The following is a 14,679-nucleotide window of genomic DNA, read 5'->3' as shown; positions in this document are numbered from 1 at the left end:
TGCTTATTAGGGCACCATTTCATCTTCCCAGTTGCGGCCATACTTCCTGGTTTCATTTTCTAGATGCCATGCACATTCCCCATACTCTACTATTCTTACCATCTGTCTTCAGACATCTTCAGCAACATTTAGTAGTCTGCAGTTTTCTTTTATACTCAATAAATATTGTTTTAAAGTTTCTGGTCTGTTTTTCCTGGTCCCCTCCTCCCTGTACTGGGAATTGAACCCAGGGGTGCTTAACCACTGAGTCACATCCCCAGCTCTTTTTATATTTTATTTAGAGACAGGGTCTCGCTAAGTTGCCTAGGGCCACTAAATTGCTTAGGGCCTTGCAATCCTGCCTCAGCCTCCTGAGTTGCTGTGATTACGAACATGTGCCACTACAACCAGCCACTGTTTTACCTGTTTTTAAAATACAGGTATTCCTTGACTTATGATGAGGTTACATTGTGATAAACCAATCATAAATTGAAAACATTTTAAGTTGAAAATGCATTTAATTCATGTAAACCTACCAAACATCACAGCTTAGCCTTACCTTATACTGTTCAGAACACTTACATTAGCCTACAGTTGGGCAAAATCATCTAACATAATGCTAAGTCTCTTTTGCAATAAAATACTTAATACTATACTGAGAATGAAAAACAAAATAGTTGTGTGAATATGCTTTTTTACACCATTGTAGTTGAAAAATAAGTAGAACCATTGTAAGTTGAGGATTTCTTATATCTTTTCCTGATATATAGTCTCATTTATTATGAGTTGAGCTTGTAAATTTAGGATTGAGCACTTGGAGGTGTCTTATTGTTGATTGTCCCATTTTTCTGACCACAGAGGTTCTGCTCCTCTGTGGTACTGACAGAGACAGTTAAGAGACAAGATGTTGACATGCTCGTCCCTTCCCTGCCTAACCATGGTGACCTAAAGTTGATGGTTATGTTGTTTAATTATGAGGGGAAGAAATATGTGTTGTTCAGGCAATACCTGCACTATCTTATTTAATTCATTTAAGAACCCTATGAGAAAGTTATCCTATAATAAATATGAGGGGAAAAGAGTACAGGAGGCTTAAATGATTTTCTTGAGGTCATGTTCCTCTTAAATGCTTCCTTCCAGGAGCATATCTGATTGAAAGACTTGTACTTTTTCTTGTTAATCAAGATTATTTTGTAGTTTTTAATATAAAAGTAAAGTGTACTCATTATTTGAAGTCAAAAGAAAAAATAGAAAGGAAATAAAATTATTATTTATAGTCTCACTCCAGGGGTGACACTATTTTAAACATTAGTCTAAACTTGTTTGACTTTACACACTGCTTTGAATTCTCTGTTTGCTGTCAAAAAATTAAACTCACTCTGGATTCTAGGTAGGTTTTGTGCCCAGACACTTTTATTTGCTTATATTTACTATTCTGTTTATAAAGCAAACGAGTGTTAATTAAAACATATTAAGTTCCCCATATGATCAGTACAACACTAAGTGAATGGGCAGTAATTCAGAAGGACCATGATCAGGGTCTCAGAGTTGGGACTGTTTCTTGCATAGTATCCTGTCTGCTGCTTGAATACATCCAGTCGTGAGGAGACATCCCTCATAGGGACTACTGTTTGGTTTTAGATAGCTCTGTGGTTAAGATGTGGTACCAACCCCTCAGGAAATCTATAGTTTTGGGGAGATATGATTATACATGTGAAATAATAACTAGCAGTGCAAAATAACAGTTAAATGATGACACAGACCGTCAGTGCTGTTGGAGTGAAATAAGTAAGAATTGAAGGATGTCCATTACCCATACATGAAAGAGAGAAGGGGACTCTATTTGTTGGGTATAATAACCCTGAGTTTGGACTAAATGCTTTCATATGTAATGTATTTGATTATTACAGCACCCTTGAACAGGTAGTATTATTTCCACTTTACAGATGTGGTAACTGAGCTTGCATTTGAATAAGCTAGGATTCAAACTCAGATCTTTCTAGAATCAGAGGCATGAACATTTTTCTGGTCTCTCTGAAGTAGGTCTTGTGCTATATTTTGGAGATTTCTTCAAATAGCTTTTTTTCTTATTACAAATATATATACATGATATATAAAAATCACCTGTAATGCTACTGCTAAAAGATAGCTATGGTTACTAATTTGTTTTATGTCTCCCTAGGATTTATACTCAAATACATGTATGTATCTGTATCACATACGTGTATGCATGCGTATGCATATATATGACTATATACTTAAATGTTTTCCATACCTTTTATATGAAATCAGGATTAACTATTATTTTATTTGTATTTTTCTTTTTATAAAATTCAGTGACCATTTTCCTATGTCATTAAATTTTCTTAAAATATACCTTTTTTAAGTGCTACAAAGAATTCTTTTCTGTTTATGTGATATAATATGTAACCAGTGATCCCTCATTAGAGTTTAAGCTCTTTCTAACATTTTTCTGTATCATGTTTGCTTCTTAATGTTTCGGTGAACATTCTTGTATAAATTTTTTGTACATATCACTGAGGATTTTCTAACAAATTGTATGTATCCTTTAAAACTCTCGATTCAAAGCTGACATCCACAGGAGTTATGCAACTTGTACTCTCACTAGAGGCAGTGTGTATGTAAGAATATCCAATTGTAGACATTTTCACCAATCCTGATTAATGTCATTACAATTAAACCTCTCCTAGTTTAATAGGTAAAAAAATAACTTCTCATGGTTTTAATCTGCATTTCTTTGACTATCAAAGAGGGTAAATATATGTTGGAGTTGTATCTAGATGTCTGCCAACCTTGTATCTCCCTCTTCCTCTATGAGCAGAGAAGATTAAAAGGCTTCATCTTAATATTAAGTTATTCCATGTCCTACCGTTTGGCAGATCTCTGACATCTATATTAGTGGGGAATCAGGGGACATGTCAGCGAAGGAGAAGCTACTTTTGTGGACTCAGAAGGTGACAGCTGGTTACACAGGAATCAAGTGCACCAACTTTTCTTCCTGCTGGAGTGATGGGAAAATGTTCAATGCACTTATTCATCGATATAGGTAAGTACAGTGGAATCTTAGTGCTCCTGTAAGAACTTTGTCTCATCTCATTATAATTGGTTATAATGCCATCTCCCCTCTTTAACAAGAATTACAGCTCTGATTTGTTTATTCATTTGAAAAGGAGTCTTTATTGGGTTCCTACTATTCTAGGCACTGGGCACAGATAACAGTGAACAAGAGAGCAAAAATTTTTGCTCTCATGGAACTTACCCTGCAGTGGGAGAATGGGCATTAAGGAAACAAGTACATGCTGTCCTACAGTGGCAAGTACAGTAGAGGGAAGTGACAGCAACTGTGGTACTTTGGGTAAAAGTGGTTAGAGATGGCCTCTTTGATCAGGACATTGGGAGTGAGTCATGCAGACCTGTGTGGTCAGAGTGTTCCAATTGGAGGAAAGAACAAGTGCATAGGGTCTAAAGTGAGGACTGGATTGGAGTGGTTGAGGAAGAGCAGGTGGTTTGAAGACTGAATGAGGAAGACAGGAATCAAAATTATTAAACTTCTAGTGATCATAAATATGCACTAATTTTTAGTTTGTACTAGTTTGTGATACCTTTTCCATGAATGCAGTGAACCTGCTATTGTGTAAATTTAAAATTAGGGAACTCTGGGTACCTGGCGTATAATTAAAAATGGGATTAATACCCTTCTAAACCTCTTGCTTTCTCTCTAACTCACTGAGTTAGAAATTTCTGGCTCTCGGAACTTTTAAGAGGTTTTCTTTGTGTGAACTCATGTGTGATATGTAAGATGGTGGCCTTTCATGTGCCTTGGTGAACTTTTACAGACCTGATCTGGTAGATATGGAGAGGGTACAAATCCAAAGTAACCGAGAGAATCTGGAACAGGCTTTTGAAGTGGCAGAAAGACTGGGAGTCACCCGGTTGCTGGATGCAGAAGGTGAGAGTTTTTTGAACTTGAGTATGTTCAATATATATTGGCATATATTCACTGTTCCTTTGTTCTGAGAACTTTCTTGTCTATTCTTTCAGATGTGGATGTGCCATCTCCAGATGAAAAGTCTGTAATCACTTATGTGTCTTCAATTTATGATGCCTTCCCTAAAGTCCCTGAGGGTGGAGAAGGGATCAGTGCTACGGTAAAAGAACATTCTCCTGAAGTACCTCTGACTTTCATTTGTTTGGGTGGACTACATTGATTACACAGTGTTGGTTAAGTTCTCATTGTATACAGAGCACTTTTATACAGAGCCATTTGAATCCACATTGTCCTCGATCCCTGGGAATGAGCCTACGTATTACTAATTTTGCATCATCCAGCATAGATCATTTGGTACTAAATGCCAGCCAAGAATGTCCTTCTTGTCCCCTGCTGTAATTCAAGATAAGTCAGTGTTTTCTCAGCTGTTGATATCGGCTCGGTTAGTTATATCGTGGATCTTTTCTAAATATTTTTAGTAGCTGATTTGTAGCCTTTTTTGATGTCAGGAATTGAATGCCACCTGAGAGTCCTTGAGGAGCTTTGAAACTGGGACTCTGAGCATTAAACTGAGCAGCTGCCTAGGCAATTAGAGGAAAAGGATTGTACATCGTCTGGGGTGGCTTGAGCTACTTTCTCCTATGCTTTTTCTGGATTGCTAATCAGGTATGTGATGTTTCCCTTCTGGCAACAGGAAGTGGACTCCAGGTGGCAAGAATACCAGAGCCGAGTGGACTCACTTATCCCCTGGATCAAACAGCATACGATTCTGATGTCAGATAAATCTTTCCCCCAGAACCCTGTTGAACTAAAGGTAAAGTCGTGGTCTTAAATTGTTTTTATCAATTCTTTCTAGGGTGTGAATCTCAGAGCTTGTTGCTGCTGGCTCTGGGTGAGATGCTGTGAGAAGCAGGCCTGTTGCTTACTTTCATCCATTCACCAAATATTAATTTTGTAGGCACTTTATAACCAATATATACACTTCAAAGAAACAGAAATTCTGGCCAAGGAGAGAGAAAAAGGAAGAATTGAGGAATTATATAAATTATTAGAGGTAAGGAAACGTATTGCTGGCTATGACATTGTGGTTTGTTGGTTTGCACTGTTGTTGCTTCCTGATTCAACAGATTCCCTGTGTACACTGCCCAATCTGTGTTAGTAACAATACCCTTAGTCTGGTCTTGAAAATTTGTGGTAAAGGGATAGTATCAATTGTCTTTTTTTTTTAAACTGAAAAGTGTCATATATTTATTCAGAAATCTTGAGTTTTGGAATGAGTTATTCTGCTTCTGAGAGGGAAACTAAATCTTTCCTTAGGATGAAAATAAAAGGGATTTCCATTCATATTTTGATTTCTGGAGAATTTGAAGTGGTAGAGATGGGCTTGGCATTTAACCTTGCCAGATAGAGAATATTGAGAAGATGGGACTATCTGTAGAAAGTATAGAAGGAATAGAAGGATATAGAGCAGGTGTACTGTACATTTTAGAGGGGATTTTTTTTTTTTTTCTTCTCATCTCAAGGTGAGGTACTACTAAATATTTGATCTTTTTCCCATATTAGATAGTGGGAAAAATGAGTGACTGGGTAAAGAGGCAAGAAGTGAAGTGCAAAGAACAAATGAAAATAGGCCTGAGGGTATGGCTGTGGTTTTGGACTGAAGAGTATTCTTTTTCAGGTGTGGATTGAATTTGGCAGAATTAAACTGTCTCAAGGTTATCACCCAAATGATGTGGAAGAAGAGTGGGGAAAACTCATCATTGAGATGCTGGAGCGGGAGAAATCCCTCCGACCAGCTGTAGAGAGGTGGGTCCAGTGCATGGGGATGATCTGACAGTTCTTACTGGGCTACTTCAGACCTTGCACTGGACTATGATTTTTCTCGTTTTAGGCTAGAATTGCTGCTACAAATTGCAAACAAAATCCAGAATGGTGCTTTGAACTGTGAAGAAAAACTGACACTAGCTAAAAATACACTGCAGGCTGTAAGTCTCTGTTTTGTCCCATCTCTTATATCATCTGTTTCTACCTTCTTACTCACTGCTCTAATGGTCACAGTTAACTTTTGTGGAATCCAGCTGTTACTTCCTTTTTCTTGGAAGTACACTGGGCCCGTTGTCTCCCTCTGTCCTAGTAGGTGAGAGCAGTGAAGTTATCTCACCCTATTCTCCCTTTCTGTCCCAGGATGCTGCTCACCTGGAATCAGGACAGCCAGTACAATGTGAGTCAGATGTCATCATGTACATTCAGGAGTGTGAAGGTCTCATCAGGCAGCTGCAGGTGGATCTCCAGATCCTACGGGATGAGAATTACTACCAGCTAGAAGAGCTGGCCTTTAGGTGAGGAACAAGGGCCTCACACAGGGCTTGTTAACTGCTGAGGCTTACTGATCAAGAGCCAGGCATTGAATCTTATAACTTGGACCTTAGCGAGGTCAGTGTCTCAGTGGGGATATCACATGTACATATTTTCAGCAGGAACATTCTTACATAGAGGACAGTTTCCCCTTTTTGCAGGTTCCTCCTGCTGAGTGCCCATAGGATTCCTGCAATCATTGTGGCATTTTATATCCCTACCTGTTTCAGAATGGGAGTGACAGACATCTGGTTTAGAAATATTGGTGATCTAATGTACTCATTTTATAGAGGAGGAAACAGACTCACAGAGGGGATGAGGATTGTCTAATGATGCATGGTGAACCATTGTTCATTCTGTTGTACCTTCCAGGAGCTGTACAAATAGGTATTGGTTTGCTTTCCCCCAGTAAACCCTGTATTTTGGCATTTGCCTAGGAGACAGTTCCAAACTAGATGAAAATATTGAAACATCACCTCAAATTCATATAACACTTTTTCAAAGCACTTTTCATGTTATGATCTCATCTTTATTTTTACCACATTTTTGTCGAATGCATAGTTAAGATTTTATTTTAAGTGTGTTATAGATTTGAGTCCCTCCTTTTTCTCATCTTGCGTTTCAGGGTCATGCGCCTACAGGATGAGCTGGTCACCCTGCGTCTAGAGTGCACAAACCTATACCGGAAGGGCCATTTCACTTCACTTGAATTGGTTCCACCTTCTACTTTAACCACTACTCATCTGAAAGCAGAACCTTTAACCAAGGCAACCCATTCTTCTTCTACCTCTTGGTTCCGAAAGCCCATGACTCGGGCTGAACTTGTGTCTATCTCCTCCTCTGAAGATGAAGGCAATCTCCGATTTGTGTATGAACTACTATCTTGGGTAGAAGAGATGCAGGTAAAAAGCTTGTACAGTGCAGTAATGTTTGCTGGATCCAGTAGCTGATCTAAAATAAGAGATCAGTTTATCTGTGTTTCCAGTACAGATTTCCTTAGTTATTGGTCCTATCTATATTTAAGATCCCTTCTCATTAAATCTTAAGTGGGTAGAGTCAATGCGGATCCTCACAATTCTGTGCTGAATAGCATAGGCTTTTCTAATTTGAAGCCCTTTGGGAATCTGTTCCCTTAAGCTAACTGTGTCTTTTAATGGGACCTTGTGGGAAAAATTGCAGTGTCTGTAAATCTCAGATATAGTTTCTGCAATTTTCTCTTTGACAGAGGAGTTTCTTTTTTTGTTGTTTGTCTTTACTCTTAGGTTTAAGCAAGGTTGCTTGTTCCACAGTTTGAGAGACCCTACATATTTTATTCTAGGATAATGGTATAAAATTTAGTATTTTCCTTGTATTTTTAACCCTTTTGTTTCATTATTAAATTCTTCCCATCCCCAAATGACAGATTTCCCCATTTACCAGTAAGTAAAAGTGCCCCAGAGCACACTGTTTTAAAATTATCTTCCATTGGCTAATAGTTGTTGTCATGGATGAAGCTAACCTAAATATTCTCAGATATTTCTTTCTTATATCAATTCATATTGTGAAATGAAGAGATGCCATAAAGGGAATGCCTAAACTATAAATTTAAATTTTTAGCCTGCGAAGACCCTTTCTGACTGACGGATTCAGGAATGTTCTTGCATGCAGCTGGAGAAGGTTGCCTCCATCACTAGTGAGAGGGCTTTTTCCAGCTCCTTGGGGTTGATTATTGCATAGTTTCCTGTAGGATGCCATGGGATGATAGAGATGGTTTAGATGCCTTTTCTTTCTTTTTTTTTTTTTTTTCTTCTCCCAATCTTCTACCTCTAACCACTTTGTCCAAACATTGATTCTGATTATTTTCTTTTCCTGCCAGTTCAGCAGTAAATTACAGCATACCTATTTTTTCTTTTTCAGATGAAACTGGAGCGGGCAGAATGGGGCAATGACCTGCCTAGTGTGGAGTTGCAGCTAGAAACACAGCAGCGTATCCATACTAGTGTAGAGGAACTGGGCTCAAGTGTCAAAGAGGCCCGGTTGTATGAGGTGCATAGCATTCAGAATTCACATTATTATTGTGAGAGGGATGAGGGTGAGCAAGTAGTGGGATGGTATGCATGATGCAGCTGTCTCTAAGGAGACAGGGGCTCTGGAAAAGAGTGGTAATGATGAATAATAGCACTCTGGAAAAAAAATTAAATGAAATGTCTCTGTTAACCTTTGAAATAGCCTTGTGAGAAAGGTATTTTTATTAACTGATCCCTTTGTACTTTAAAAAAAAAAAAGTGATACCGGAAGCTAAGGTCAGAATTAGTAAGTATCAGAAGCAATATTTAAACACAGACCTTCCTTCCTCTAAAAATTCATGTTCTTTTGCTTTCGCTTTGTGCCTACAGTAGAAAGCTGGTGTGGAGAAATTGTTCATCAGTCTCTCCTCCCCCTCATTCATGATTCTTCCCTTTTTTATTTCCACTCTTCCTTTCAAAAAGCAATTTTGTAGTTTGGGAGTGATCTGACAGAGATTTTGCTTAGAGACCTCCCCAAATTGCTGGAAACACAGGATTGTGAGGTCTGTAGGCTTGGTTACCTGCAGAGCTCTTGTCCAGTAAGTGCTACTCCAAGTTATAATATGTGACCCAGATATTTGTTGCTGAAGCTTTTGTGTTCACAGAGCAGTGAATTCTTACCTATACAGAGTTATTATTTACATAGTTGAAACCATCACATATAGTTTACTCTTTCTTTCTCTAATATTTTTTTCTTTCATTCCTCTCTTATCAGGGAAAGATGTCCCAGAATTTCCATACCAGCTATGTTGAAACTCTTGGAAAATTGGAGACACAATATTGTAAATTGAAGGTGAGTTTTGACTGACTGACTTAGGGTCAGAGTATGGAAAATATGGTTACTGCCAAACAATTCTCCTCCCTAATTAGAAAGCACAGGGTTTGGCTCTGTTTAAGTTTTTTGTTTATTAGGTTATATCATTTACTGTGTGATTGTTTATATGTATTATAACATTTTCTCCATTTTCTAAATGGGTCAGAAACCACTGCTCTGGAAAATTTTAAGTAGAACCTGTGCTTCACCAAAGCAGTGGCCATATATGCTTGGAGACAAAAAAAAAAAAAAAAAAAATTAGAAGTTTGACATTGGTAGGAAGGAGAATCTGGTGTTTCTCATGCCTATTAAGATAGCCCAGGATAGGACAGGCTCAGGATCATTCTTGATCCCTGGAGCTCCCATAAAAGCTTTATGAGTTCTGTCTTCTGCCTAAGATTGGCAGTACCTCTGGGAGTCTTATACCAAACTTGTATAAAACTTGAATTCTTGGAGAACAACCCAGAAATTAAAAAGCAGTCTCAGGTCAGGGGATTTGGCTTGGTGGTAGAGTATTTGCCAAGCATAAGTGAAGCCCTGTGATCAATCCCAGCTCTGCAATGAAAGGCCAGGAAGGTGGGGCAGGTTAACTTCATTTCCTGGGCTTTTCTTTCCTTGGATGTTAAGTGTGCTGCTATCTTCTACAGATGTGGAAGCTGGCGGTCTGATCTGATAACCTTTGCTTTGTCTAGGAGACTTCTAGCTTCCGGATGAGACACCTTCAGAGCTTGCATAAATTTGTCTCCAGAGCTACAGCTGAATTGATCTGGTTGAATGAGAAGGAGGAGGAGGAACTAGCATATGACTGGAGTGACAACAATCCCAATATCTCAGCCAAGAAAAATTACTTCTCTGTGAGTCTAGCACAGCAGGCCTGTCATGTTTATTTAACAACAGCAAGAGGAGACTGGGGGCTAGTCTGCTGAGTGCCTGGATTTCTGGAGCTGCACTCTGACAGAAATAGGACCCTGCTCAATGCATCCATGCATGTGAGAAATGTATGTGGAGAGGGGCAATAGGGTCCCAGAATTAATTTGTTGAGAACTTATTTAAGAAGGCAGTGTCTTGGATGAGTACAGCAGCAGTACACAAGTTGAGTCATTTCCAAAACAGTATAGTTTTGTGGTAAAATTAGAGGCTTTGGAGTGATGCAGAGCGAAATTCAAATTCTTATTTCTCCACTAACTAGCTCTATATGACCTTGGGTAAGTCATTTACTCTTTCTGGACCTTTGTAAAATGGGATAAAAGCCACTTCAAAGGGTTATGTAAAAGGTTGAATAAGACTTACTAATAAAACTAATCTAGGCAAAGCACTTTGTAGAGGGTTTAGTATTATTTAATTGGGATAAACTCTTGGCTTCCCACAAATTTCTGAATTCTCATTAATTCTTCTAATAACACTTTGGTCTTAATCTTTGCAAAATGGGCAGGAAAATTCAACATTGAACATGTGGGACAATGCTTTTTATTCTTTTCAATGAAAGATGTAGTAAATAAGTAAAGTTATTTTTTGCCACTTTCAGTATTTTCATATATGAGATTTTAAGGATTTTGAACTCTACAGATAGAAAGCTTTTTGACTAGGCCTCACTTTAATTACTTTAATTCCATTAATTTAGGATTCTTAAAAAATGTGGGCTTCTCCTGTTTAGAGAAGAACACGGAATTCGTATGAAGTGAAGGGGAAAGAGTGGGTGCTGTAATACAATAAACTTAGAGAGAACTGGAATTAAGCTAAAGTGGGCATGTTAGAAGTGCCCCAGAAGTGTCAGGGAGAACAGATGAGTGACAGCAAGAGTCTGTAGAAAGTCTGGCATTTAGAGTGAGTCCTGTAGTATTAGTAGAATTTAGTGTCAGGAGGGCCTTGTAGGCTGAGCAAAGCCAGCTGGTCAGCAATATTGCTCCGCTGGGTGTCCTGTTGTAGTATGTGATGCTGACATGCACACTCCATTGTGTTCTCCCGCTTTACTCAAATCTGGCTCAGGTCCCATGTCCTTTGTGAATCATTTCCCACTGAATCCAGTGTTTGGACTTTTTCCGAAATCCTCTAGCATGTGCAGTTTATGCATCTCATTTTGGCACCAATCTTGTGTTGTAGACTCAAAGTAGGGCAGGGGACCCTTTTTTTTTTTTTTATTAGTACCCTCTCCCTTAGTAACACTTATTATAAAACTGAATTCAATTTTCAGGAGTTAACAATGGAATTGGAGGAGAAGCAGGATGTGTTTCGGTCTCTACAAGATACAGCAGAACTGCTGTCACTTGAGAACCATCCAGCTAAGCAGACTGTGGAGGTATGTGATTTGAAAATGTGTGAAGGTCAAATATTTAGAAGTTGTTGTGATAAAAATATTCAAATTGGAGAGTTTATTCTGCTGAAAAGCCTGGAGGAAGTGTCAGGGATCATTTGTTTTGGATTGTCTCCCTTTTCATTCCAGGTTGTTTATAGTCCACAAAAGTCTGCAAACAGTTTTGATGGTCTAAGAATACTAAGAGAAACATTATAAGAGACATCTACTCCTGACTGTATGGGGGAAAGTGACTCAGATTTTATTTCTTCAAATAACTGTCCAGATACACTCAATTTTATTTGAAGAAATTAAATTCATTACCTACACTGACTGTCCATTTGCCCCTTCCTACCCCGCACCCCCACCCTAATGTCTTTGCCCTAGTAGAGAAGCAGTGGAAGAGTCCAGGAGAGCTTTATTTATACCTAGGTTTTGCTGGTCAGTTTGTTTAATTGTGATTCAGTTTGGAGGAGGTCTTTGCTTCATCCTTTTCACAAAACCCTGTTGGATAAAAGACAAACCTCTTTCTCATGGGAAGCTTTGAGCAGATGCCAGTCAAGTATCTCCATGCTGCTTCTGTTGACATCACTGTCATTAGCAGAGTTTTATTTGGAAGGAGCATCACAAATATATATTGAGCCTGCTAAACTCATGCCCTTCTGTCCCTGTGCTTGGTCATTGCAGGCATACAGTGCTGCTGTTCAGTCCCAGTTGCAGTGGATGAGGCAGCTGTGCTTGTGTGTTGAGCAGCATGTGAAAGAGAATGCAGCTTACTTTCAGGTATGGTGGACTTGATATGAGTGTGCATACCTGTGATGAAGGTGAAGTTAAAAATACATCTATATCAAATAAGTTTTTCAGCATAAACCACCTCCAAAAAACTTACTCAGTCATTTAATTAGCTCAGTTTGGACTGGTTCAGCCAAGTGATTCTCTTCTTGCCTGTCCTACACACGACTGTGTGCACTCCCCAAGTAGGCAGGTGACTGGTTGATCCCAAATGGCATCACTCATGTATCTGGCAGTTGGTGGGGTGACAGGGTATAAAACCACGTCTTTATCATCTAGTAGCCTTCTTCACAAAATATCTATGTTCTACAAACAGCAAGAGAGAGCAAATCCCTGTGCAGAAGTACTCTTTTTTTTGGATACCAGGAATCGAACTTAGGGACACTCGACCACTGAGCCACATCTCCAGACCTATTTTGTATTTTATTTAGAGACATGGTCTCACTGAGTTGCTTAGTGCCTCGCTTTTGCCACGGCTGGCTTTGAACTCTTGATCCTCCTGCCTCTTCCTCCTGAGCTGCTGGGTTTACAGATGTGCACCACTGTGCCTGGCCACAAGCACTTTTTTCTTCTACTGTTATATTTATTAATGTGCCATTGTCAAAGCAAGTCACATGACCACACCCAGCTTTAAGGGAAGGAGATAGATTCTGCCTCTTTTTTTTTTTTTTTTTTTTTTAGATTCTGCCTCTTGATGAGAGAGAGAGAAGTAATAAATTATTAGGACCCCTCTTCCCACCCCATAGTCTATCACAACGTAAGAGCACACTGCTTGTTTTCATGTGATGGTAGAGGAGGAAATAAGCTGTTTTCTCCATTTTTGCTCTAAGTTAAACAATCTCAGACCATTTTGTAATCATATAAATGAATTAAACCATTGAATCACTTGATCTATAGGCTTTCATGAAATAGACCTCAGGGCCAAGTGCTGTTACTTGTCAGAAGTCAAGAGGAAAAAGCATGAATTTCTGAAGGGTGAAACAGGCTTAGTAGGTTTTATTGCTGTCATCACCAACATTTTACTGACATGGTTGTTTAAGCCCTCCTGTTTGTATTTCTGTGGCCTTTGTTATGAACTATCACTAGTCCAACAGAGTGTAATCAACTTTGCTAAGCTTGGCATAGTAGGATTTTTTTCTCAGTTAATCTTGGTATTCTGGGGTACTGAGCACAAGTGACCACTCTCTTATGTTCCCACAGTTCTTCAGTGATGCTCGAGACCTGGAGTCATTCTTGAGGAACCTCCAAGATTCCATCAAACGAAAATATTCCTGTGACCACAACACCAGCTTATCCCGTCTTGAGGACCTGCTCCAGGACTCCATGGTGGGTGTTATCTCAGTGGGGATGGTTACTTCTGAGAAACCAAGTAAACCATTATCAGCTGTTGCTATGTATATCCTTGAAAGCTCCAGGGCAGTGGGTCCATTCTTGTTATACAGTTTAGTTCACATTCAAATAGAGTTGAATCAATTTTGTTCTCTTTTCTTTTTCTTTTCTTTCCTTAGAGAAGTTGCTAATGAGATTTCTTTGGGTACTCACTGAAGTGAAGGCCTAATTACCTCCCCTGAGCCACTCGGTGCTCTTCATACTTTGCATCATTTCTATTTTAATGCAATAGGTAGAGCTAAGGATGCGGTGCAGAGCACGGGTAGCAGGGGTGAAGGGAATCCCAGGTATCAAATTTGATGTGGGTTTTTGTTGTTTGGTTTGTTTATACTTGTTTTGGTACTGGGAATTGAACTTAGGGCACTTTACCACTGAGACAAGGTCCTACTAAGTTACCCAGGCTGGCCTTGAACTTGCAGTCCTCTGCCTCAGCCTTCTGAGTAGCTGGGATTACAGGCATGCACACTGCACCTGTTTTTACTCTCTTACATAAAAGAGAATTAAAAAGAAAGAAAGAAGGAAATAGACCTGAAACAGATTTTTCTCCTTGGTTATTTTCTTTTGGTGTAATGATGAGGTGTTAGAAAATTGCTTTTAATTAAGACCAACATTAAAATCCCATTTGGATGTATGCAGTTTTGGTTCAATTTATTTATGTAGCAATATTAACTTTTAATAGTTTTACATCCAGTGTTTAATCCAAATCAATTTTATATTCATTTTTTTCAATGAATTATTCCATCAGGAGTACTGGTTATAAAGTCAGTAGCAGAACTACTTATATTTACTGAATGCATTACACAGAATTGGCAAGACAGGGCTCAAATCACATTTCAAATTAAGATAGAAATATGTGTGCAATAGGGAAATCACTTTTCCTATGTGAGAAGCTAAAGGATTCTCATATTTTAGTAGAAAAATTCTAAATGAGAGAACTAGAATAAACTAAAATGGCTTTTTTGTTTTGTTTCTATGGGTGAGATTTGGGCATTTGTGAACATCAGTT

The 14,679-nt window shown here is 38.7% G+C and overlaps 1 protein-coding gene across 15 annotated transcripts in view; it reads left to right on the top strand.

Annotated features, from left to right (window-relative positions):
- Macf1 (microtubule actin crosslinking factor 1) overlaps nucleotides 1-14,679 on the top strand; it is a 336,255-nt gene that overhangs the window by 165,474 nt on the left and 156,102 nt on the right. For all 15 annotated transcript variants that reach the window (XM_047537702.1, XM_047537610.1, XM_047537575.1 and 12 more), the window contains 15 exons: nucleotides 2,880-3,046; nucleotides 3,837-3,949; nucleotides 4,042-4,148; nucleotides 4,683-4,802; nucleotides 4,947-5,042; nucleotides 5,667-5,794; nucleotides 5,880-5,973; nucleotides 6,173-6,327; nucleotides 6,969-7,245; nucleotides 8,240-8,368; nucleotides 9,104-9,181; nucleotides 9,895-10,056; nucleotides 11,394-11,498; nucleotides 12,180-12,275; nucleotides 13,485-13,610. In XM_047537702.1, coding sequence (XP_047393658.1) covers nucleotides 2,880-3,046; nucleotides 3,837-3,949; nucleotides 4,042-4,148; nucleotides 4,683-4,802; nucleotides 4,947-5,042; nucleotides 5,667-5,794; nucleotides 5,880-5,973; nucleotides 6,173-6,327; nucleotides 6,969-7,245; nucleotides 8,240-8,368; nucleotides 9,104-9,181; nucleotides 9,895-10,056; nucleotides 11,394-11,498; nucleotides 12,180-12,275; nucleotides 13,485-13,610 — 1,953 coding nt within the window. The remainder of the gene's footprint in view (nucleotides 1-2,879; nucleotides 3,047-3,836; nucleotides 3,950-4,041; nucleotides 4,149-4,682; nucleotides 4,803-4,946; nucleotides 5,043-5,666; nucleotides 5,795-5,879; nucleotides 5,974-6,172; nucleotides 6,328-6,968; nucleotides 7,246-8,239; nucleotides 8,369-9,103; nucleotides 9,182-9,894; nucleotides 10,057-11,393; nucleotides 11,499-12,179; nucleotides 12,276-13,484; nucleotides 13,611-14,679) is intronic.

The sequence above is a fragment of the Sciurus carolinensis genome, chromosome 1, assembly GCF_902686445.1.
Source record: "Sciurus carolinensis chromosome 1, mSciCar1.2, whole genome shotgun sequence".
Lineage (NCBI taxonomy): Eukaryota > Metazoa > Chordata > Mammalia > Rodentia > Sciuridae > Sciurus > Sciurus carolinensis.
Note: the sequence above shows the minus strand (reverse complement) of the source record. Positions and strands in the feature narration are given on the sequence as shown.